Below are 26,841 nucleotides of genomic sequence, written 5' to 3' on the forward strand. Positions count from 1 at the left end.
CACTCAGTAAAAGGAGAATATTGTAGAGGAGAAGAATGAGATATGAGATTGTAGCCTAGAAAGGATTGAGGTTAGTAAGGAAAAAAGAGGTGTCATCAGTTCTAGAAGGAGTGAAAATAGACAAGTCCCCTGGACTGGATGGGATTTATCAGAGGATTCTCAGGGAAGCCAGGGAGGAGGTGTTGGAGCCTTTGACTTTGATCTTTGAGTCATCATTGTCTACAGGTTTAGTACCAGAGGACTGGAGGATTGAAAATGTGCCCTTGTTCCAGAAGGGCAGTAGAGATGACCCAGATAATTATAGACCAGAGAGCCTTATGTCTGTTGTAGGAAAGGTTTTGGAAAGGAATAGGATTTATAATCATTTAGCAAGCAACAATTTCATTGCAGACAGTCAACATGGTTTTGTTAAGGGCAGGTCATGTCTCACAAACCTCATTGAGTTTTTTGAGAAAGTGACCAAGCATGTGGGTGAGGGTAAGGCAGTTGACATGGTGTACATGGACTTTAGTAAGGCCTTTGATAAGGTTCCACACAGTAGGCTGTTGGAAAAAAATGGGGAGGCATGGATTGAGGGTGACTTAGCAGTTTGGATTAGAAACTGGCTTTCTGTAAGAGGGCATTATGAGGTGTTTGATGGGAAATATTCAACTGGGAGTCCAGTTACTAGTGGTGTGCCACAAGGATCTGTTTTGGGACTACTGTTGTTTGTCATTTTTATAAATGACTTAGACACAGGCATCGGTGGATGTGTTAGTAAGTTTACTTATAACATTAAAGTTAGTGGAGTGGTGGACAGAGTGGAAGAATGTTGCAGGTTGCAGGGTGACTTGATAAACTGCAGAATTGGGCTGAGAGGTGGCAAATGGAGTTCAATGCAGATAAATGTGAGGTGATTCGCTTTGGGAAGAATAACAGGAAGGCAGAATACTGGGTCAATGGAAAGATTCTTGGGAGTGTGGATGTGCAGAAGGATCTTGGAATCCATGTACATAGACCACTGAAAGTTGCCACCCAGGCTGATTGTGCTGTTAAAAAGGCATACAGTGTGTTTGGTTTTATAAGTAGAGGGATTGAGTTCCAGAGCCATAATATCATGCTGCAACTATACAAAATGCTAGTGCGGCCGCACTTGGAATATTGTGTACAGTTCTGGTCGCCCCATTACAGGAAGATGTGGAAGCATTGGAAAAGGTATAGAGGAGATTTACCAGGATGTTGCCTGGTCTGGAGGGGAATTCTTATGAGGAAAGGCTGAGAGACTTGGGTCTGTGCTCATTGGAAAGAAGAAGGCTAAGAGGGGATTTGATAAAGACCTACAAGATGATCAGAGGATTAGCTATGGTAGACAATGAAAGTCTTTTCCCTAGGATGATGATGTCAGCTTGTACGAGGGGGCATAGCTACAAATTGAGGGGTGATAGATTTAAGACAGATGTCAGAGGCAGGTTCTTTACTCAGAGTAGTGAGGGTGTGGAATGCCCTGCCTGCCAATGTAGTTAACTCAGCCACATTAGGGAGATTTAAACATTTCTTTAGATTGGGACAGAAATCACTTGGTCCAGACGGACTGTCTGAGCATGAGTTGTGCTATTTATAGGAACTGGTCGCCTAACATTTTGTAACATGACAGTCAACACTGTGAAATGCATTGCCGGAAGGGTAAAAGCCCCCATGGGAGTCTTCACTGCATGCTGAGAAGGCACACAGTTTCCTGATTTCTGTTTTCTCTGGGTCTTCTTTTCAATCAGCTAAGTTTTTCATTTCTGTTTGCCTCTTTTAATGCCCTTCCAAACATTCAGTCTTAAGAGGTCATGGCTAGCAACAACTTCCACAATTATCAAGGTCTATGTTTTCCATCTCTATTTCTCAGTTATACGTATCCTAATAGCAGTGCAATAGACCTCGGGAGGTCATGACCCAAGGGTTAGTATACAGTAGAATGCCTTTAGCTATACAACCTTCATTCATCCAATAAGTGCACTAAGCCAGTGTAGATGTCAATCAGTGTACACTGATGGAATTAGAATGTCCCAGAACCTTTGAACTGATGTTGCCCTGCCAAGAAATGCAAAAAAATTAAAAACACTGCTGACATAGAAAAGGTGGAAACTGTTCATCCTTTCCCCCTAACATATACTCCTGGTTTAATGTTCTCAATCAGGTTGCTGTTTCTCACTATTTTACTCAGCTTGGCCGTCACACACTGCAAAAGTTGCAGTTGTTTATTGATTTCAGAATCAAGTGATGGATTGCTGGTAATTATGGAACACAGATAAATGAAGCTATCAATAACTTCCAGTGTCACATTATCAGTGCTGACAGGTGGAAGTCAGTCAACATCCTGGACTATGACATTTGTCATCCTGATGCTGATGGTTTCATGATGACAGAGGGACCCTAAAGTACTTGAAGACAAACATATCGAAGTTTTAATTATATGTTTTTTCTTAGAAGGACAGTCAGCCAAAACATGACTGCAGATGTTCAAACATGTTTGAAATTTGTTATTAAAGACCTCAGGCAAAGTTCCTTGGTGTGCCAGTTTCCTGAATTTGATACATTCAACTTGTATAGGATCAACACCTAGAGTTTAGCTTATGGCCAGTAAGTCAATAGCTTTGTTGACTTCTGCACTAATTTCCAATATCTAGCTCTGCAGTGTGAAGCAGCTTTCCATAGTGTCTAGGGCTTCACTGATGTGTGTTCTCCCAAGAGTACAACTCAAGATAATTTTCCACCCCAATTGCCAATTGTACATTGTGAGTGATAATATTCCCTGTTTTTGTTTTCAATGACTCGAGACAACAAAAAAACAGCAGATGCTGAAATCCAAAGTAGACAAGCAGGAGGCTAGACGAGCATGCACGCTAGGCGGCATCAGGAGCTGGAGAAGTCCAATGTTTCAGGTATAACTTGAAGAAGGGTTATATCTGCAACATCGGACTTCTCCACCTCCTGATGCTGCCTGAGTTGCTATGCTCTTCCAGCATCTTGCTTGTCTACTTTCTTTTCAAGGGGGTAGTTTCTATGCTTATCGACATTGCCTTTTCTTTGACTCCTTTATATAAGCTCCCTATATTCTCTGTGTTGAAAGTTATTTAGATTTTCTGGCTGAGTTGTAACCAGTATTCATCGATGCAGCATCTAGCAGTCTGTTGCAATTTACTGCAAGCAGCTCGGAGTGCATTCCAAAGCTTTATCCTCAGATCTCTTTTGCAATTAATGAAGGCAGTCTGCTTGGCTTCAATGACATGTTCTATCAGTTGGATATGAGTCTCAAAACAGTCAGGTTTTCCTTTTGTTCTTTTCCATGTGTTGAGAGTGCGATCTTGTAGATGGTGTCTTGAAGAATGCTTCATTTCATTTCTCTACACTGTGCGAGAATGAGGTAGATTGATTCAATTGAGTCAAATACTGTTCTATTTTATCTGGGCAGGACAGCTGACATTGATGCAAATGTGGCATCTATGCTTTGAATGAAAATAATCTTCATGGGCTGTTTCTTAACACTGGTGCACACCAGGAAGTCATCTCTACAGTCAGTCCTGTGACAGCTGCATCTGTTGAGAATGCTGTTCACAGAGTCTCATATGGTGATGATCAAATTCAGCTTGTGTCATCCTGATCTCGGATGTATCCATGACACCTTGTGTCATGGTGTGTAACTAATGCTTCTTTTCAGAACACAAAGCTTATGGTAGCAGAACAGCTCCCTGTCAATTCTTAATTGTCTTTCTGAGGTCATGATATCCAAAGCAAGATGGTAATGCCTCACAGTCTGCACCCACTCTTACATTGAAATCACTCAAAAAGTAAATATATCCAACTTAGACATTTTGATGACAGCAGTGTGAATTTCCTCATGTAACAGGTCTTTGTCTCTGTTGTGGAGTACATATTGGAACACAGCAACTCATGAAGTTAACTGGCTCACTTGTACAGTAAGATGGAGGGAACACATTCTGAACCATGTGTGGGGTTCAATCATTCAGAATATGTTACTCACAGAAAAACTTTGTTCCTGATGTGTTTTCTTTGAACACTTCACTGCCAGACGAACACAGAATGTTTTTCTTCCGCTGATTATATCACAATAAACCGGTTCTCTTATAGCGAAGTCATGTCAAATTTTGGCCGAGAAAATTCCATGTCATTTACCACTGTCTTGTGCATATTATTGATCAGCTGTACGTCATCCTCAAATTCCATGCATAGGCTGATATTTCAGATTGCCAATTAAAAAGTGGCCATCTTGAGTCTTTGCATTATCGAATTTTTATGCCAGGTGCAAGGGATTCTGTTCCCATGCTGAGCAGGGATTCTAAGCACCCATTGAAAAAGATGGACTGCAACAGATCAGCCCTTCAGTAGTCATGGACTGCTCAACCTGAATTGACAGACCATCAAGACACGGTGTTCTCTTCCATTGTCAAAGACAACCCAAAACACCTGTTCTCAATGCCAATTTAGCTAAGCTTGTTACTTGTAACTGCTACTTCTCTGTTATTTTAATCCTCTGCATTGAAACAGGAATGCCCTCGCAGCAGTTAAGTGAAATCCACGTCACTACTCACCATGTTGTATTATCACATCATCATATAGTCAGTTTGCTGCTGCCAATCTCTTGAATTGTAGTGACCGGCAGGGCCTAATTAGTTGAGTGTTGTGGAGAAGAGCCAATTACTGGCCTGACTCAAAGTAGGTTTAGTATTGAATAAGAATTGGTCATTCAGTGTTAGCAAATAGTTAGAAGTTACTTTGATGTGATAGACATATTATCAGAGATTATGAGGAGGATGTGGATGTTAGGTTTCATGCTTTCAAGATCCTAAGCTTCTCAGTCAATAAGTCCATATAACATCGTCATGTTGGATTATGCTTATGGCAATCTTCAGTAGTAATCCTTTCAAAAACTTGAACATCTGGGAGCTAAGCCTCCTCAGAGTTAACCTGAGATCAGCCAGTTGAGGGATGTTATTACTTAACTCTGGAATAGGTGGAACTTGAACCTGGATCTCCTGGTTTAGAGCTAGGGACACTATCACTTCACCACAAGAGCTGTGCCAAAACCTTACTCTGAGGCTGTGATGGACTCAGTGTTTGTCATCAGGAGGAGGGAGATCTTAGGACTTGCTGGTGCAACGGCTATGGGAGAGACTGACACATTTGGCGGCACGGTGGCACAGTGGTTAGCACTGCTGCCTCACAGCACCTGAGACCCGGGTTCAATTCCCGACTCAGGTGACTGACTGTGTGGAGTTTGCACGTTCTCCCCGTGTCTGCGTGGGTTTCCTCCGGGTGCTCCGGTTTCCTCCCACAGTCCAAAGATGTGCGGGTCAGGTGAATTGGCCATGCTAAATTGCCCGTAGTGTTAGGTAAGGGGTAAATGTAGGGGTATGGGTGGGTTTCGCTTCGGCGGGTCGGTGTGGACTTGTTGGGCCGAAGGGCCTGTTTCCACACTGTAAGTCTAATCTAATCTAATTTGTCTTGTCTTTTCGAGTTTCTGCTTGTTGGTGGTTTAGGCTGAAAATAATAAGCCAACTTGCTTACAAATGCAGAGTGGAAACAAATTCACATCACTCACACACTGGAAAATCAGTGATCTCTTGGTCAATGCCTCTGAATCTTCCAGACACTGGATGATCAAGACTGAACAAATCCTGAAAGGTACACATTGGGGTCACTTGGAAGTCCTGGCACATTGACTAGATTATAAATGCCCAGGAAGCTTAAACATCTGATGGCTAATAACCTGGTACCCGAAAACCTCCAGAAAGTCCCCAGCTTTGAGTTAAAACTAAAGACTTTGGATACTTCCAATTATTTGGTCAATAGTTCAGCAGCAAACATTGGAACAATTTAAAATCTACTTTGACGACTGGATAACTTTTAAACTGACCCCTCACTGAAGGCAGTGAATCTCACGTCACTGTGATCATTAACACCTCAATACCCAAGACACACAACATGCTCTCCCTTCTGGATCCAACCAAACTTCAGCTTACCCTGTCCACCTCCTGCCCAACCCTGACTCTAGATCCAACATGAATCATTGTGCCTCACAATCCTCCTTTGGATCTAACCCATTGCTCCCCACTCCAACCTCCTACTCCAAACATTTAGTCACTTCCTGATTCACACTCGTTCATTAACACACTGAAAAGTTGAGGGATACTCAGTAAATTATGATGATTAATAGAGTTAGTGCAGTAAAAAAAGTAGGTGTGACTTGTTTTCCCCTGACTATCTTACACTGTGAGGATTCAGCCAGGTTAAACATGTGCATGGAAATGGGCTCAGAAATGTAGGGGAGTAGATGCAGTTTTAAAAGTAGGTGCAAAAACTGCAATCCAATGGTGATTACTGCTTTTTGAAAATTTGATCAAATGTACAATGTATCAAGACTGGATTTCAATTCATGTTCACTGTTAATGCTCTCCATTAACAGAACCTGGAACACATTGCCTGAGGAACAGAGTCTATTTGTACGGCAATCAACTCACTGCAATTAGTTAGACGCTCTCTATTTGAGCTATCATGTTTTAATTGTGACCTGAATGTCTACCTAACCTACTATTGCAGCAACAAAACTATAATTTACCATCTCACTTCCACAGGGAACAGATGATACAAATGCTGAAGTGACTGGGCAGATTAGTTCTACCCTTGCTCCCCTAAATCACATTATGACAGCTCTAATTCCTTGGTCCATTAAACACTGCCTAATCTAAGTTTTATGAGACAACTCGTACAGTTTTTTTTTCCCTCCACCTCCTCCTGTCAGAAGTATCTGTAACAAAGTCTAATTAGTCAGTTGTTGTGTACTTTCAAAGAAACAATAAAAGAACCCTTCCTTTACTGGTGCTTATTGCCATTAATTTTGGTGTTTGTTGGCAAGGGACTAATGATCAGGGCAGCAACATATTCACATAGAGTAGGCTTTGCCACTTTATAAATAGCAGTAGCCCCCAACAAAATCAAAGCCTTCTTTGAATAGTTATCGCAGAGTTTGACTAGGGAGTTAAACTGTAATTCCACTCATCTTTTTTAAGGATCATTAGGTGCACAGCTACCTCCAAGACCTCCTTTCATGTCATCTTTGTCTGAACCTTTTCCGCCCATGGGAGATGCAGTAGTATCCAGGTTTTCCAGCCCAGTGAAAGATTTGCTTCCCCCGTTCTCGTAGAGCTGTCCATGTACTGGCTGCAGCTGCCAGGTCAGGCCAAACAGGTGCACTGCTGTAAAACCAACAGGCATTTTTATTCATGTATGTAGATCTCTGCAGTCAATTCAAATATACTCAACAAAGTGAAACAATTATGACTCATTTTTAATGGAATTTCACCCTTTTGTCTGCCTTATTTTCCAGTTTCATAAATACGGCAAGTGATTTGACACAGTGGGAACATCTGTGACAAATCAAATACGTTTCCACACTCACTATGTGAAGAGCAATTTGCTGCTTGAGTACCACAATTTTACAATAATAAGTCCCAGAGGGTGAGCAAATGCTAATTTCAAAGCAGGTGTATGGGATAAATCATTTGCTGCAACAAGTCATTTGCCCTAATCACAAAATGAAATAAATTATCAAAAGGGGGTACTTTACATTGTAACTCTGCACCACAGGTCTTGTTTACATGGAGGTGCAAGTGAATAACTTATTTTCTCACATAGTCATTGTCGTTTTTCTCAAATCTAGCCATCCACCATTTTTAGAGTAATTGGCATAAAGGATAAAATGCATTATTTCAACTCAACCTACAATATGACTGACAGCCTGAAAGCCTGCGTAAAGAATGAATTGCGAATCTTGCCTGATGGCTTAATGGGTAACTATCTGATGCATGAGTTTCTCATGTAGACTTTAATTCAATTTCTGGACAGTGCTAAACGAACTGATCACAATCGGCTACTTTTGGCCTGAAAAAGACAAATTAGTCAGGATTGCTATTGTTGATTATTATTCATTGATCCCACTGAAACAGCACATGCATGATCGTGGTATAAGGAAAAGATCTTCGCTGTTTGTGATGCCAACACTTGGGACAATGCACATTGCTAAGTTTATCACATAGAGATGGTTATTTGAGTGAGGTATGAAAATGCTCATCTTAGAACTGCACCTTAGCAAGGCCCAATACCTTAAGAAGAGAGTTACTTCATACAGAATAAAAGCAGAATTAAAAAAAAGGGTTGTTTGACACCACAAAACATATATCAAGAAGAAAAGGAAGGTAATTGATTTAAAATATCTCAAGTCTCATTTTGTTGGCATCTGAAGATTCATGTTTATTTTATTGTTGCTGCCTGGATTTCAGATAATAAAACATCACAGATTAAGCTAAATTAATTCAAGAGGAACAAATTAATCTGGAAAAAAATCATATGCACCAATGATACCAGTGAGATCAAAATGATTCAATGCACAAACAACAAATGGTTCGGTAACTTGACAGCTACGTGGTTAGAATAATTTTATTCTTCATGACAGCATGCATTCCAATATGCCAAACCTCACTCATTTGTACTCAATATCAGCATCCTAACCCATAGATAATGTTACTAATATTTCAAAGGAAAAGATAAGAAAAATATCAAAAAACAAGTTTTTAAAATATAATCTAGATTGGAAATATTAATCAATCCCAATTGGCAATCCCAATTTCACTTTTGGATTTAAAATGTTTGCAACCTTCCCAAAAAATGTAGTTATTGGCTTGAAAGACATAAATACGCAGGCTCCAAAGTATTGTAAAATATGACAACATATAGTGTTCAGAATCAAATGCTTCAAGGAAAGTCTATGTTCCAGGCTTAAGTAGAAAATAAATTTAATTCCTTTCCTATTTCCCTTCATAACTTTATAAATCCATCTCCACTTGTATCGAGTTGTGAAACAAAGCTTTTCTGTATGGTATGGCTTTCACGCAGCATGAGAAGTGGTTGAACATTAGCAAACCTGAAGCTGAGTTTATAGAGTTATAGACTCAGAGTCATACAGCATGGAAATATACCTTTGGTTCAACTAGTCCATGCTGACCATGTTGCCAAACTAAAACTAGTCCTGTGTGCCTGCATTTGGCCCATATCTCTCCAAAGCTTTCCTATTCATGTACTTATCCTGGTATCTTTTAAACAGTTTAACTAGAACTGCATCCACTCTGGAGAACAAGATGGACGAACTCAGATCATGGCTCAGCTTCCAGCATGAACTGCGTGACTGCTGCACACTCTGTTTCCCAGAAACCTGGCTCAACCCATCCATTCCCGACTGCGCACTTCAGGCTGATGGCTTTTCTATCCATCATATGGACGGTACAGAGTCCTCGGGTAAGAGAAAGGGTGGGGGAGTTTGTTTTTTAATTAACAACTTGTGATGCTTGACATTGCAACCCTGGGCAACCACTGCTCCCCAAACCTTGAATTCCTCACCATCAAATGCCGCCCCTTCTATCTACCACAGGAATTTACCACTGCTATACTAACTGCTGTGTATATACCACCACAAGCAAACATTTGAGGAAGCTCTGGATGTGCTGTACTCCACCACTAACACTCTGATGACGGAACTTCCTGAGGCCCTGTTCACTGGTAACTGCCTACTTCAATCAAGCCGATCTAAAGAAAGTGTTGCCCATGTACCACCAGAACATTACCTGCCTTACCAGGGGCCTGGACATTTTAGACCATTGCGGCACCCCTGTGAAAGATGCCTACTGCTCCATCCCCCGCCCTCATTTTGGGAACTCCGGCCACAATGCCATGTTTCTTCTCCTGGCTTACAGGCAAAAGCTCAAGCAAGGGACTCCCTCATGGATACAGATTCAGTGCTGGTTGGAGAAGGCAGAGAATCAACTCCAGTGCTGTCTGGAATCAGCTGATTGGACCATGTTCAAACAGTCCGCAGGTACCTTGGATGTGTAGTCCACTACCGTCACGAACTTCATCAGCAAATGTGTGGAGGACTGCATACTGAGGAAGTCAATCTAGGTTTTCCCCAACAGGAAACCCTGGATGAATCAGGACATACAGAACCTGCTAAAAACCCGCCGTGACGCCTTCAGATCAGGAGACCCACTCAAATATAAGGAATTCAAGTATGACCTTCGCAGAGGCATTAAGACAGCCAAGGACCATTACTGATCCAAACTAGAGACCCAGACAGACACCCGGCGACTATGGCAAGGACTGAATGACATCACGGGTTCTAAAAAGAGACAGTACAAGATAACAGATGATGTCACATCCCTCCCAGATCGTCTCAATGCCTTATATGCTCACTTTGAGCAGAATTTCGGCAGGACGGTAACACCTATTCCGACAAGTCCTGACGAACATAACCCAACAGTCACTGCATCAGAGATCAAATCAGCTTTCCTTCGTGTGAATCATGTTGGATCAGACAGAGTACCAGGCCGTGCACTCAGACCATGAGCAGATCAACTGACAAAGGTCTTCTTGGACATCTTTAACCTCTCCCTGCAGCAGGCCACTGTCCCTGCCTGTTTCAAGAGGGCCAATATCATCCCTGTACCTGAGAATGCTCATGTACCATGGCTCAATGACTACTGCCCAGTGGCCCTAACTTCGGTGGTTGTGAAGTGCTTTGAAAGGTTGGTCATGGCATTAATCAACTCCAGCCTCCTACTACTCTTGACCCAGTCAAATTTGCCTGTTGGACCAACAGATCCACAGGGCCTCTGTCAAGGAAAGGCTGCCAACATTCTCAAAGATCCATCCCACCCTGGCAATGTTTTTCTATAACCTCTACCATCGAGGAGAAGGTACAGTAGCCTGAAAACACGCACCAGCCAGTTTCAAAACAGTTTCTACCTAACTGTTGTTAGAATACTGAATGGACTCACAAACTCTTAAATTTACCTATACCTGTGTTTTTGTTTTTGCCACTATTTACCTATTATTTACTTATCTATGCTACTTAACTCTGTGATCTACCTGTATTACTCACAAGACAAAGCTGTCTGTGTGCCTCGGTACACGTGACAATAAATTCAATTCAAGTCAGCATCTAAAACCTGGAACCTTGAACTGTCCTTCCCTCACAGCTGAAAATGTGTTGCTGGAAAAGCGCAGCAGGTCAGGCAGCATCCAAGGAACAGGAGATTCGACATTTCGGGAATAAGCCCTTCTTCAGGAATCCATTCCTGAAGAAGGGCTTATGCCCGAAATGTCAAATCTCCTGCTCCTTGGATGCTGCCTGACCTGCTACATTTTTCCAGCAACACATTTTCAGCTCTGATCTCCAGCATCTGCAGACCTCACTTTCTCCTGTCCTTCCCTCAGCCAATATTGAGCCCACACATTATTCTCAACCTAATTCTGTTTCTGAACATGTCACAGGCCTATTGTTGGTGTAAGTTCTGAATTTTTAACTCTCCAATGGCTCCATGTCAGCTGTTTCAGTTTGGCAGATATACAAAGAGAACTAAAACAATGTGCGGCAGTCAGAATCACTGTGTAACAGACTCATAGCAGTGTGCAGCAAGCCAGCATCATGATGAATGAAACTAGGAGGATTGTGCAGCCGTGAGATTCACTGTGAAAATGATTCGGCAATAAAGAGGAGAATCCTGTTCTTCTGAAATAGTGGAAGAGACAGCAGCTTCATTAAAAGTGCACGAGAAAGGGAACAGTACCTTCAGACAGGGCAAAAGAGAAAGTGGAGTCAGCAATTTCTCAAACAACATGAGAAAATGGGTCAGCTTCATCAAGAGAAAAACCAATCTACATGAGAAGAACAATGAGGGCAGGAGGTAAAAACTGGCAACAGAGGGACCATTCAACTTCTTCCGTCCTGTGAGGGAGGTGTGACATCACATGAAAATAGGCAGGTGATTGGTGGGCACCTCTTCAGTTCTTTTTGATTGTCTCTTGATTTAAGTCAATTGGCCAACGTTATAGCTGAAGAGTACAGGGTTAAGAAATTCACCGATACATATTTAACATCCAAGTTAATTAATTAAATAGAACACGTCGTTTTGTTGGGGATGTGTTGCAGCTATAGTATACAGGAAACACTGAACATCCGTACCATCAACAGTGACTACATATGCTGCTGCTTGAAGGATCAGAGTCATTGAAAAACTGGAGAATAAAATTGTATTGTGAGACTTTGTTTCAGGAGGCACTCACAGCCCTTTGATCTGTTACATCAAATTTGGTCCATGGTCAAGGATAAGAAAGAATGTTTGCAAGGAAAGTACATATAGAAATATAGAATTTAGTCTTGGAGATGATTCGGCCAGTGTCCTTGACCACTAGATATGACGTTTTGGACATTGTGGAGGGGGGGGGGGTGGGTGGAGACTGCACTGAGGATTAGCAAACTGACCAAAGCACCATGGTACAGAGTACAATGCAAGTGAGGGTTAAAAAAAAGAAAAGTAGTAGTATAAGGGGTTGCATAGATAGATGAATAGATATTGTTCTCTGCAACAAAGACAGGCAATTGTGAAGGCTGTGTTGCCCACTTGTTGATAAGGTTTAGCACATTTCTTCGACGTTGGAGGAGACCTTGGTGTGGTAGAGGGGGGATTCAGTTGTGATCTATGTAGATACCAATGAAATTGGTATAATTAGGAAAGAGGTTTACTTGAGGGATTATGAACAGCTTGAGACTAAATTTACAAAAAGCAGAACAAAAATAATAATCTCTGAATGACTATCCCAGCCACATGGAAATTAGCATGGGGTAAATAAGATTGAAGAGCTGACCGTGTAGCTTCAAAACTGGTGTGGGAGAAATAGGTCCGGATTCATGGGCCTTTGGTGCCAGTACTGGGTAAAAAGAGATCTGTTTCATTGGGTTGAACTTTATTTGAACCAGACTGGGTTCAGTGTTCTGGTGAACTGTATAACTAGGATTGTCGATGGAGCTTGAAACTAATGAGTGAGAGGTGAGGTTTCAATTGAAGGGAAGTTTATAAAATCATAAAGAGTGCAGAGGTACAGCTTAATGAAGAGATGAATAATAATAAAAGTATAATAGAAAGGGACAGAAAATACAAGCTGATGAGTGCAGCAGAAAGTTGAACCAGAGTAAGTGAAAACAGTACAAAGTCAAAGATTAAGGCTCTTTGTCTGTTGTCTGTAACAAGATAGAGGAATTGACAGCACAAAGAAATATAAATGAATGTGATTTAATAGCTGTCAGGGAGATTTGGTTGCCGAGAGACTAAGACTGCAAATTCAGTATTCAAGGCAGTTCATACTCAAGAAGAACAGAAAAGAAGAAAAGAGAGATGAGGTAGCTTGGTTAATAAAAGTGTGTGGTGGGAGTATTGATAGAAGTGTGATAGGTCATGATGTGGAATAAGTTTAGCAACAAATAAAGAAATAGGTTAGACAATAGGCAATAGATGCAGGAGCAGGCCATTCGGTCCTTCGACTCAGCACCACTATTCGTTGTGATCATGGCTGATCATCCTCAATCAGTATCCTGTTCCTGCCTTATCACCATAACCCTTGATTCCACTATCTTTAAGAGCTATATCCATCTCTTTCTTGAAGATATCCAGAGACTTGGCCTCTACTGCCTTCCAGGGCAGGGCATTCTATATGTCCACCACTCTCTGGGTGAAGAAGTTTCTCCTCAACTGTGTTCTAAATAGCCTACCTCTTATTCTGTGTCCTCTGTTTCTGGACTCACCCATCAGGGAAACCTGCCTCCAGAGTGTCAAATTCATTAATAATTTTATATGTCTCAATCAGATCTCTTCTCATCCTTTTAAACTCAAATGTATACAAGCCCAGTTGCTCCAATCTTTTCAACATTCAGAATTGCTTTCTCCCTGGTAGGCTCCAGTTTAAGCTGTTCTAAGAATCCATCTCGGAGGCACTCCACAAAACCCTTTCTTCGAGTCCAGTACCATCCCGATTCTTCCAGTCTACCTGCATGTTGGAATTCCCCATAACAATTGTAGTAATACTTTTGAGACAGGCCAATTTCAATTCCTTATTCAACTTACTCCCTACATCCAGTTTGGGGGCTTGTAGATTACAGTCTTTCTACCATTAGAATTTCTCAGCTCTATCCATACTGACTCTACGTCTCCCGATTCTATGACCCCATCACAAGGGACTGAATATCATTCCTCACCAACAAGGCCACCCTACTCCCTCTGCCCATCAGTCTGTCCTTTTGATCGTACATATAGCTTTGAATATTCATTTCCCAGGCCCTGTTCACTTGAGGCCACGACAGTTATCACCACAATCGTACCTGCCAATTTTCAGCTGAGCCTCAAGCTCATCCACCTTATTTCATATGTTTTGTACTTTCATATATAATATTCTTAACTTGTTACTCCCCTCACCCTTCCTATTAATCCCTTATTTCACTTGACCATACTGTATGATCCCTTCTTGAGTTTTCTGCTCCATTGATTCTGTTGTCTTCCTTAACTTCTCTTATTCTCCCTTTCCCTTTAACTTCCTTCTTAAATTTCCAGTTTGTCCCCTGCCCCCCACTACTTAGTTTAAACATACTTGTGTTGCGGTGCAAACCTGCTTGCCAGAATGCTGGTCCCCCACCTATTAAGGTGCAACTCATCCCTCTTGTATAATTTATCCTTACCGCAAAACATACCCCAGTGATCCAAGAATTTAAATTCTTGCTTCCTGCACCTGTTCCTCAGCCACACATTCAAGTCCATTATCTCCCTATTAATGCCCTCTCCAGCTTGAAGAACTGGAAGCAAACCGGAGATAACCACCCTGGAAGTACTGCTTTTCGGCCTTCTTTCGAGTTCTCTGAAGTGCCACTGAAGAAGGTCCCTCCTCTTCTTCCCGATGTCGTTTGTGCCGACATGCACCACCACCTCTGGCTCTTTACCTTTGCCCTTGAGGATTCCCTGCACTCTGTCAGTGACGTTCTGGATCCTGGCACCAAGAAGGCAACCCATCATCCTCAAATCCAGCCTGTTTCTGCAGAAGCCCCTTTCAGTCTCTCGCACTATTGAGTCCCCTATTATCACGGCTCTGCATGATGTCTTATTCCTTGACTCTGCCTCCATGCCAATTTCCGATGGCAGACTTGTCCACCTCTCAGACTGGCAATATCATCTGTCTGGACATTTTCAAAGAGATTTGACCTGTTCACAAGAGGTACTTCCCCTGGGGTCTGTTGTACTTGAATCATCTCTTCCTTTGTCATTGTCATCTCCCTTCTCTCTTCTGGTATGCTCGGTGTAATGATCTTGCTCTAGGTCTTGTACAGAAAATTCTCATTCTCTTGGATGAGCCTGAGGTCATCTAGTTCTCCTTTAGAAGCTGAATGTGCACACACTTTCCACAGCTATAGAAGCCAGAGACACCATCTGTGGCAGGGAGAGGTTGGGGCTGGGAAGGAAGTCAGGGATAGGAAGGGAGGTTATTTGAAATTGGAGAACTCAATGTTGAGACTTCTGGGGTATAGACTGCCCGGGGGGAGATAAGGTGTTGTTCCTCCAATTTGCACTGGAAATGGGAAGAGTTCATCGACTTGACCACAACTTGCACTCTGCTGTCAAATTCACTTGATCCATCTCGGATATCTCCCTCCCTCTTCTGGACCTTACTCACTCCATCTCCGGCGACAGTCTCCAGACGGATGCTGACTACAAACCCACAGACTCCCATAACTACCTGAACGACACCTCCTCCCGCCCATCGTATTCTCCCAATTCCTCTGCCTCTGCCGCATCTGCTCTGACCAGGAGACATTCCAATCTGGAGCATCCCAGATATCCACCTATTTCAAACAACATGTTTTTTCTCCCTCTGTCATCCAGACAGCCCTCCACCGCATCACCTCCACTCCCTGTTCCACTACTGAAAACTCCCTTCCAATGCAATAAAGACAGAGCCCCCCTTGTCCTCACCTACCGCCCCACCAGTCTCCATATCCAACGCATCATCCTTAAACACTTCTACCAACTTCAGCTGGACTCCACCACGAAGAACATCTTCCTCTTCCCACCCCTCTCTGCCTTCCACAAGGTCAATTCCCTTCAACAGTTCTTAGTTTGCGCCATCTCCCCACCAACCCCTCAGAACCCCCAGGTACATTCCCCTACCACCAGAAAAGATGCAAAACCTGCCGGTACACCCACACCTCACATCCATCCAGGGCCCCAAACAGTCCTTCCAGTGACATGGACAGTGCGGGTGATTTTGGCCTGATCGGTCACAGTGGGATCATGGATAAGGGGGAGGTAGGATGTGGTGTCAGAGAGTTAGCATTCAGCCTCTGTGATATAGAGGTCCATTCTCCAGTTCACCACCGCCCTGCCTTTGTCTGTGGGTTTGATAATGAACCGGGAGTTGTTGTGGAGCAAATGGAGTGCTACATGTTCAGAGGAAATGAGGTTGGAGTGGGTGAGGGGGGGTGGAGAAATTGAGGTGGCCAAAGTCACGTCAGCAGTCTACAATGAAGAGATCTAGGATGGTGACCAAGTGGAGGAGGAAGATTGGAGGCAGAAGAAGGGGTCCTCAGAGGGAGTTTGGGAGATTTTGTGAAAGAAAAAGGCACAGAGGCAGGGGCAGCAGAAGAAGAGCTCAATATCCTAGTGAGTCTGAAATTTGTTGACGTGGGGGCAGAGGGGTACAAATGTGAGCCCTTTCCTGAGGACAGATCTTTCAGCCTCAGAGAGTTTGAGGTTGGGGAGCATTGTGAATATGTGGCAAGGCTCGGGGTTGGATTTTGGGATGTCCCAAAGTGGCTGATGGAAGGGGGAGGAGGAAAGGATGATGACATGTGATAGGTAATGGTTCGATGTGGTGTGGTGAGGGGTGGTGGGTGTGGGAGAGGAGGGGTTGGGCTGGGATTGGGGTGGGGGTGTGGAAAGGGGTGCAGGGAGTTGAGGTGAAGAGGGACAGGCGGAGGGGTAGGGTGCATTGTGGGGATGGATGGGTGAGGAAGGAGAGCTGGTGTGCTGGCTGGCTGCAGGTCGGCAGTAGGACCCAGGGGTGAGCCTGGGAAATGTAGTCCAAGACTTGCTTGCAGAGTGGTAGGAACCAGAGTTGGAGGCAGAAGCTGGAGTGAAGTCAAGGCCGTTCTGAATGTTGTTGTTGGCAGAATCCAGGCAGCGTTGCAGGAGAAGGCTGGAGTGGAGACAGGGGTTGCGGATGAGTACGTTCCCCTTGTACCCGCAGTAGATCTCTTCATTGCCGACTGCCAACATGACATTGGCCACCTCAATATCTCCACTCCCCTCCCCCACTCCAACTTCACCCCTCCGAACATACAGCACTCCAGTCATCCTGCAACAACTCCTGGTTCACATTCAAACCCACAGACAAAGGTGGAGCGGTGGTAGTCTGGAGAACGGACCTTTCTGCCTTGCCGACAACCCCACCATGACCCATCAGGCCAAAATCACCTGCACTGTCTGTACCCTCATTGCATCTGGTGATCTCCTCTCCGTTGCTGCCAAACACATAGTTCCCCAGCCTCCTACTGCCCAATTCTACCTGTTCCCCAAGATCTATAAGCCCAACCACCCTGGCCAACACATCGTCTTGACATGCTCCTGCCATACCGAACTCATCACATCCTATCTCGACTGCATCCTCTCTCCCTTAGTTTAGGCACTTCCCACCTACATTCGTGACACCAACCACGCCCTCCATCTCTTCAGCAACTTCCACTCTCCCAGCCCCCAGCACTTTATCTTCACTATGGATTTGCAGTCCTTATGCACCCCTTATGCTGGAGTTCTCTGAGGAAATAAAAAGCAGACCAGATAATGGGGAACCAGTCAGTCAATCTATTGTGGTTGGGTGTTCAGTAGTCATTCGATAACGAACCACAGAAAACAATTATGCACAAAACCCCGCATAATTTTGAGAATCTCCATCAAATTTCCTCTGTGGTCAAACTAGTCATAAATAAAAGAAAATTTTATTTTTGCATTATTTACCTCTATTTTAAGCCCCAAAATCTCACATGCCTTTTAAAACTTTTTTTTTTCAGTTTGTCCCTCTTGTTTACATTATTTCTACATATATAAGAGGTCATTGGGTCAGTTAGCTCAGGTAGCTGGACAGCTGATTTCTGAAGCAGAGCAATGCCAACAGTATGGCTTCAAACCCTGGACTAGCTGAAGTTACCATGAAGGCCTCTTCTTCTCAACTCTCTCCCTTGCTTGTGGTGTGGTGATCCTCAGGTTAAACCACAATCAGTCATCTCTCTCTAATAAGAGACTTGTTTATGTTCTGTTAAGATTATGGTGACATTTTTACTATCAGGTCCATTTATTCCTGCACCCATTTGGTATCATATCATCTATGTTTCATCACCATTCTCCATATGGTAAATATTGAATGGAAATCCATGGCCCTCTTAGGTGGGATAGGATAGTACTTCGAAGAATACTTGGGGATTGTTTGTGGGATTGGATGTTATTTTGAAGAATAGTTGGGGATTCTGTTGTGGTGCCTTTGTCAATCGCTATCCATCAATAGACTATAAGAATATTTGACAATCATGCTATTTTTTTCAGACCTTGTTGTGTGCAAATTACTTGTCATCATTCCCCATATTACAACAGTGACCACTTCAAAGGTACTGCATTGGCTGTCCATCACACTGAAGCATCATTTATCAGAGTTAAGCTACATCACTTACTTCTGAAAAGATGGTACTAATTTCACATTCCATGAGATCAACAAAATTAATTGAAAAACCTGGATGTAAACTGCCAATATTCAGCAAACTGTTGCTGTAAAAATTGTTTCAAACTGACATTCCAAGAAGTGATCCAGATGAAGCATGAGATCACATCTGCCTTTTAAACTAATTTTTTAGCTTGCCTTCCAGGATAGATTCTTATACACATGTTCCAACCGATCATTTCACATCTGAACCCACTTCAGAATTATGTCATTTATTAGTGAGTTTTGAGAAGTTTTGTAGCTCAGGTTGAGGTTTTGGATGTAGGTTTGCTCGTTGAGCTGAAAGGTTATAGAGTCATAGAGATGTACAGCATGGAAATAGACCCTTCGGTCCAACCCGTCCATGCCGACCAGATATTCCAACTCAATCTAGTCCCACTTGCCAGAACCTGGCCCATATCCCTCCAAACCCTTCCTATTCATATACCCATCCAAATGCCTCTTAAATGTTGCAATTGTACCAGCCTCCACCACATCCTCTCGCAGCTCATTCCATACACGTACCACCTGCATGAAAAAGTTGCCCCTGAGGTCTCTTTTATATCTTTCCCCTCTCACCCTAAACCTATGCCCCTGAGGTCTCTTTTATATCTTTCCCCTCTCATCCTAAACCTATCCCCGACCCCAGGGAAAGACTTTGTCTATTTATCCTATCCATGTCCCTCATAATTTTGTAAACCTCTATAAGGTCACCTCTCAGCCTCCGACGCTCCAGGGAAAACAGCTCTAGCCTGTTCAGCCTGTAGCTCAGATTCTTCAAACCTGGCAACATCCTTGTAAATCTTTTTTGGACCCTTTCAAGTTTCACAACATCCTTCCGATAGGAAGGAGATCAGAATTGCACGCAATATCCCAACAGTGGCCTAACCAATGTCCTGTACAGCCGCAATATGACCTCCCAACTCCTGTACTCAATACTCTGACCAATAAAGGAAAGCATACCAAACGCCTTCTTCACTATTCTATCTACCTGCAACTCCACTTTCAAAGAGCCATGAATCTGCACTCCAAGATCTCTTTGTTCAGCAACACTCCCTAGGAACTTACCATTAAGTGTATAAGTCCTGCTAAGATTTGCTTTCCCAAAATGCAGCACCTCGCATTTATCTGAATTAAACTCCATCTGCCACTTCTCAGCCCATTGGCCCATCTGGTCCAGATCCTGTTGTAATCTGAGGTCACCCTCTTTGCTGTCCACTACACTTCCAATTTTGCGTCATCTGCAAACTTACTAACTGTACCTCTTATGCTCGCATCCAAATAATTTATGAAAATGACAAAAAATAGAGGGCCCAGCACCGATCCCTGTGGCACTCTGCTAGTCACAGGCCTCCAGACTGAAAAACAACCCTCCACCACCACCCTCTGTCTTCTACCTTGGAGCCAGTTCTGTATCCAAATGGCCAGTTCTCCCTGTATTCCATGAGATCTAACCTTGCTAATCAGTCTCCAATGGGGAACCTTGTCAAACGCCTTACTGAAGTCCATATAGATCACATCTACTGCTCTTCCCTCATCAATCTTCTTTGTTCCTTCTTCAAACAACTCCATCAAGTTTGTGAGAAATGATTTCCCATGCACAAAGCCATGTTGACTATCCCGAATCAGTCCTTGCCTTTCCAAATACATGTATATCCTGTCCCTCAGGATTCCCTCCAACAACTTGTCCACCACCGAAGTCAGGCTCACCAGTCTATAGTTCCCTGACTTGTCTTTACAGCCCTTCTTAAACAGTGGCACCACATTTGCCAACCTCCAGTCTTCCGGCACCTGACCTGTGACTATCAATGATACAAATTCCAGACATTTCATTACCTTACTAGGTAACATCGTCAGTGGACCTCATGCAAAGCATTGCTGAAAATTCCTGCTTTCTATTTATATGTTTGGGTTTCTTTGGGTTGGTGATATCATTTCCTATGGTGATGTTATTTCCTGTAGTGAAGTCACTTCCTGTTCCTTTTCTCAGGGGGTGGTAGATGGGATCTAACTCGATGTGTTTGTTGATTGAGTTCCGGTTGGAATGTTATGCTTCTAGGAATTCTTGTGCACGTCTTTGTTTGGCTTGTCCTGGGATGGATGTATTGTCCCAGTCGAAGTGGTGTCCTTCCTCATGTGTATGTGAGGATACTCGTGAGAGACGGTCATGTCTTTTTGTGGCTAGTTGGTGTTCATGTATCCTGGTGGCTAGTTTTCTGCCTGATTGTCCAAAGTAGTGTTTGTTACAGTCTTTGCATCATATTTTGTAAATGACATTAGTTTTATTCATTGTCTGTATAGAGTCTTTCAAGTTCATTAGCTGCTGTTTTAGTGTGTTGGTGGGTTTGTGGGCTACCATGATGCCAAGGGGTCTGAGTAGTCTGGCAGTCATTTCCAAGATGTCTTTGATGTAGGAGAGCGTGGCTAGGGTTTCTGGACATGTTTTGTCTGTTTGTTTGGGTTTGTTGCTGAGAAATTGATGGACTGTATTCATTGGGTACCCATTCTTTTTGAATACATGGTATAGGTGATTTTCCTCTGCTCTGTGTAGTTTCTCTGTGCTGTAGTGTGTGTTGGCTCATTGAAATAATGTCATTTATTTTGTATTATCATTCCCCATTCTTCGTAACAAAATGTATCATGTGATAGACAAGAGTTCTAATTTTAACTCGAACCAGTTGGCAAGCTGTGTGGATTGGTGGTGAGGGTCAGAATGAAGTGCACACCAAAGTGTACCAAGCTGGCTCTGAGTATCCAGTGCCTCAGCTGAGTAGGAATAAATGGAGAAAGTCAGAGAGAGGGGGTATTGGGGAGAGGAGAGGGTTAAACTTTCTCTGTTGGGCCTGGTGGGAAGCACTCTCAGGGAGTGGGGGAGCATTATGTAATTACACGCACATCTGCATTTATATGGAAGGACCATGTCACTTGACTGAGCCACCAACAGTAAATTAAGTTAAAATTGTGAAACCATGGATAAGAACACAGCATGTCTAGTAAAGCAAGTCGACAATTTTAACATGATTATTTGCTTGGATTTTGCTGGATGAGCTTATTTATCAAGGGATGTATCAGTTTGGACAGATCAAAACACTGTTTTCAGAAGAGAAACCCAGTTGTGTCCTTCACATAAACCATGAGGCTACATGAGTTTGGATACTCTCCAGCCAATAACTCACTTCCTGCTGCTCAAAACCTTTCCCCATTTATATGAAAAATAAGTCAGGAGTGTGAAAAATAACTCCACTCAACTTGTTAAGTGCAATTTCAAAAACATTTAGCTTGTTAGTTTGCAGGCTGAAGCAGGATGCGTGATTGGACTCTATCCATCACTTTAGACATTCACTTCCTTCGTTGTCAGTGCACTTTGTACATAATGGTAGCAATGTGTACCATTCACAAGATGTACTGCAGCAACTTGCCAAAGTTTTTTTGACAGCATTTTCCAAATCTTCAAGTTTTACCATTACAGAGGACAAGGGCAACAGGCTTCCACCACCTGCAACTTATTTTCAATTTATAGATGATCCTGCCTTGAAACCATATTGTCGTTGCTTCACTGACTGAGCCAAAATGACAGAACACCCTCCCTCAGCACACTGTGGATGTATCTTCACTATATGTAATGCAGTATTTCAAGAAACTGATCCAACACCTTTCCAATGGCAATCACAGATGGGTAATAAATGCTGGCCTTTCTTTCTTATTTATTCATTCATAAAATAAAAGTCATCGATCCTTCTTGGAAATGTCTTGTGAGATTGGAGTAAACTCCATTGAATAATCGCATCTCTGCCTCAGTTTATAAATTTAGAATAAAGCTGCTGAGTGCTTCCAGCATTTCTCGTGATTACAATGTTTAAGAATGGACACATGGGCAAAGTACTCGAGGGCTTTTGGCACCAATGGAACTCTCTCCACCATCAGTGAGTGCCTTTAGGAGAGGCCTGGGAAGCAGCAAAGAAAGAAAATGCAAATAAAATATTAGTCATTTCAAATGGTGAATTAAGGAACTGAGCGTGCTCATGCAGAAGTGCAGTAACTGTAGTGCACTGTCAGAGTAAATTACAGTACAGCATGAATAAAACCTAAGAGCTTGGAGCTGAGACCAATTTTGATGTTTGATGAGAGTTTTTCAGAAAATATTATTGTTATCAAATCACTTTAATATTTCAGAAACCAACTGGAATAGCCCTGAAAACAAATGATGTTTTAAAATGATTGGCCATTAGCATCCAACACATTTCATTCAGCTTTGAATTCTGTTTTTCAATTTCAATTCAATTTGGGTCAGACATACAATCAATAAATGTATCCCAATGAATATCAAAGGGCATAGAAGTATTGTTTAACTAAAGAGAATAAGAGTTTTGTTTTGTTGTTGATTAGCTAGCTCAGATGATTAAAAGCACTATTTTTTCTGCTTAAAGAAAAAAACAGATCACCTGCCAAGCAAATTAGATGGCGCCAGAAGAACCATGATAAAAATCATTAGCAAAGCTAATCTCTCTTTGATTTGAATGTATAATTCAATTAGTTAGACCAAAGGAACTATGAACAAAAGCCTATATTAAAAAAAAGCCAAATATTTACAGTAAACTGACATCACAACTTAGACAGCATCCAGTTTCAGAGACAAGAAAAATCCCACTAATTGAATTCATATTTGAGTACTGATCTATACTGAGATGTTTTGAGATGGCTTTACTAATTGCTGCGCGATACTCTCAGCTTAGGTCCATTATTGTCTCTTCACCCTAAATACAGTAATATAAATCACTGCACTCTTTAAAAAAGCATTTAGGATTCCAACATTGGAATGAAAGTTCATTCAATAAGAATATTTTGTAGTTGTTATCAAATGCTATTTACAAATAAATTGTGCATCTATAATTTATGAATTCTTAATAGCTCTTCACAAAGTTACTTTATTTATTTTGCTGTGTGAGTTCTCCACTTAGTCAATGAGGGATGAAGAATTTATTTTTAATTTATCAAATATGCAATCGGTGGGAGATAATAGGACTAAGTAAATATACCAAAGATTTGCACATGTATTGATGAAAATCACCCTATATTGCAGTTCTTATCCTACAATATTTTGTAAAAGGGAAAGAGACTATGGGGTTGTTGGCTGACTAAGATCTTTCCTGGTAACAGGTAGAAGTCTGTCCAAGCCACAAATGGTTCATGATCAAAACAAGAAGTCACAAAGAGAAACCCCATCCACATAAAAGAATCTCAAACAGCATCAAATTGTTTTAGCGACTTTAGCCATTTGTTTTACATCGTTCCTCCTGCAAACTGGGTAGATATCATGAAAAATGTTTTCCATTGTCTACTGATATTTGAATACGGTGCTAAAAGCATTTGATGAAACAATTATAGGATAAAAATGAAAGGGAGAATCAATGAATTGGAATGCACCACCTGACACCTTAAAATTTTAAGCAAACTCGTGCAATTAGAAAAGCAATTAACCTTTGCTCATACAAACTGAAATAATCTAATTTTATGAGTATGATACAATGTAGTTTGCTGTTCAGGAAAATTAATGAAAGATAAATTGGAAAGTAACAGGTTGATTTAAAGAAGAGACTTACCAATGACGTAAGCCAGGAGGAGAGCTAGAGTTACAGTAATGGCTGTCGCACTCAGTGCTGTGCACTTCCAATTGCAGCACTTGTAAGGTTTGTTGAAAGTGAAGGCAGGTCTGGAAAAGGTACTTCTGGGAAGGGGTCTTGGAGGTGGAGAGTAAACAGTATTTGAAGTCAAAGGATAGCTTGGATTGGTAGTACCATAGAGACTGGATGTACCAGATCCTGGTTTAAATAGGAAATGCCTACAGGAAAAGAGAGAAACAGATGAAATAGGATTGAAAGAAAGATATATACTGAGATTGTTACTGTTTTGCCTCCGTGCCTCATACATTTAAACAATATAAACATTTGATTACAATGTGAAAAAATAGTCGTTGAACCCTCTGAAAATAACATTGCATTTAAAGAGAATCTTTCACATTTTCAACCAATAATATTGGAAACACCTAACCATTTTTCTGAATATTAGGAAGTCAAGGATAAATAAGAATAGTTGCTTCCATTAAAAATATGTCCCTCTGAGAGACCACTTCTGTGACAGTATTCCACCACAATTTGAAAATCACTGTTACATCACTGCTTAATGATTGGAATATTTATCACTGCGTAAGTAACAAAGACTTTCAGGTCTATTTAAAATTCATGTTTCATGAATTTAAAATGTATGATTTCACTACAACATTCCTGGTTTAATTTTTTGATTACTTATTCACTCATAAGATGTGGCCATTGCTGACTGGCCAGCATTTATTGCCTGTTCCTAGTTGACATTGAGATGATGGCAGTGAGCTGCCTTTCTGAAATGCTATAGTCTATGTGTTATAGTTAGATTCACAATAGCCTTAAGGAGGGAATTCCAGGAATGTGACCCAGTGACATTGAGGGAACAGTGATATATTTCCAAGTCAGGAGGATGAGTGGCTTGGAGTGGAACTTGCTGATGTTTCCATGTATCTGGTGGGCATGGGCATGGGTTTAGAAGGTACTGATTTAAGGATCTTTGATGAATTTCTGCAGTGCAATATGTTGATAGTACCCACTGCTGTGACTGAGAATTGGTGGTGAAGGGAGAAGATGCTTGTGGATGTAGTGCCAATGCTTTGTCCTGAGCTTCTTGAGTGTGGTTGGAGCAGCAGTCATCAGGCAAGTGGGGAATATTTCATCACCCTCCTGAATTGTGCCTTGTAGATGGTGGACAGGCTTTGGAGAGTCAGGAAAAAAGTTGCTTGCTACAGTATTCCTCGCCCCGACCTCCTGTTGGAGTCAATATATTAACATGGGAATCCAATTGAGTTTTGATTAATGGTAGTTTGAGGGATGGTAACACAATGGAATGTCAAGGGAATGACTGATTAGATTGTCTCTTATTGGAGATGATCATTGCCTGGCATTTGTGTGGTGTGAATGGTGCGAATTTGTTGGAACATATTTATTCAAAGTAGAGGCTGAACAGGCTGGGGCTGTTTTCCCTGCAGCGTCGGAGACTGAGGGGTGACCTTATAGAGGTTTACAAAATTATGAGGGGCATGGATAGGGTAAATAGGTAAAGACTTTTCCCTTGAGCCGGGGAGTCCAGAACTAGAGGGCATAGGTTTAGGGTGAGAGGGGAAAGATATAAAAGAGACCTCAGGAGCAACATTTTCATGCAGAGGGTGGTACGTGTATGGAATGAGCTGTCAGAGTAAGTGGTGGAGGCTGGTACATTTACAACATTTAAGAGGCATTTGGATGGGTATATGAATAGGAAGGGTTTGGAGAGATATGGGCCGGGTGCTGGCAGGTGGGACTAGATTGGGTTGGGATATCTGGTCGGCATGGCCTGGTTGGACCGAAGGGTCTATTTCCATGCTGTATATCTCTATGACTCTATAATCTGTTAGCTTTCCTAACATCACAGACCTGCTGGAAAGTTGACAATGAGGACTTGCATGATTAACCAAGTTGCATTTTTTCAGGGAGAAGGGAATGCTGAGAATGAGATGGAAAATATGTGAATTCACAATCCACTTTCATAGAATCCCAAAAGTGAGGAAATAGACCACTTGGTCCTTCGCGTGCAGACCACCCCATTGAATCCAAACCACCCCTCTGAAGAGCATCCCAACCAATCCCACCACATCCCTATAACTCTGCATTTCCCATGGCCAATCCACCTAACCTGCACATCTTTTGCCTGTGGGAGGAAACCAATGCAGATAGGGACAGAATGTCCAAACTCCACACAGTCATCTGAGGCTGGAATTGAACCAGGTCCCTGGTACAGTGAGGCAGCAGTGCTAACCACTGAGCCACCATCCCTTTCTCTTGAAAATCTATTTGATTTGGCATTTAATCCACCACCTTCAGCAGTCTTTCCATTCACCTCAGGCACACAGTGACAAGATACACTGCTGAACTCACCAAATCTCCTTTGCATATTTCCAACCCATAATCTCTATGCTAAGTAGCGTAAGGGTAACAGATGCATGGAAATGCTACGACCTCCAAATTTCCCTAAAACGCATACATCATCCTGACTAGGAACTAAATCGCTGTTCCTTCACAGTTGGGGATCAAAATCTTGCAACTCCTTTCTTACCAGGGG

The 26,841-nt window shown here is 42.2% G+C and overlaps 1 protein-coding gene across 3 annotated transcripts in view; it reads right to left on the minus strand.

The window, feature by feature from the left end:
- tenm1 (teneurin transmembrane protein 1) overlaps positions 1-26,841 on the minus strand; it is an 833,960-nt gene that overhangs the window by 264,218 nt on the left and 542,901 nt on the right. For 2 of the 3 annotated variants that reach the window (XM_060832118.1, XM_060832117.1), the window contains 2 exons: positions 24,261-24,499; positions 7,086-7,241 (listed from right to left, as the gene is read on the minus strand). In XM_060832118.1, the coding sequence (XP_060688101.1) occupies positions 7,086-7,241; positions 24,261-24,499 (395 nt within the window). Of the gene's footprint in view, positions 1-7,076; positions 7,242-24,260; positions 24,500-26,841 lie in introns of all 3 variants that reach the window. The other variant, XM_060832119.1, reaches the window with a different exon arrangement.

Source organism: Hemiscyllium ocellatum, chromosome 11 (genome assembly GCF_020745735.1).
Source record: "Hemiscyllium ocellatum isolate sHemOce1 chromosome 11, sHemOce1.pat.X.cur, whole genome shotgun sequence".
In the NCBI taxonomy this organism is placed as follows: domain Eukaryota; kingdom Metazoa; phylum Chordata; class Chondrichthyes; order Orectolobiformes; family Hemiscylliidae; genus Hemiscyllium; species Hemiscyllium ocellatum.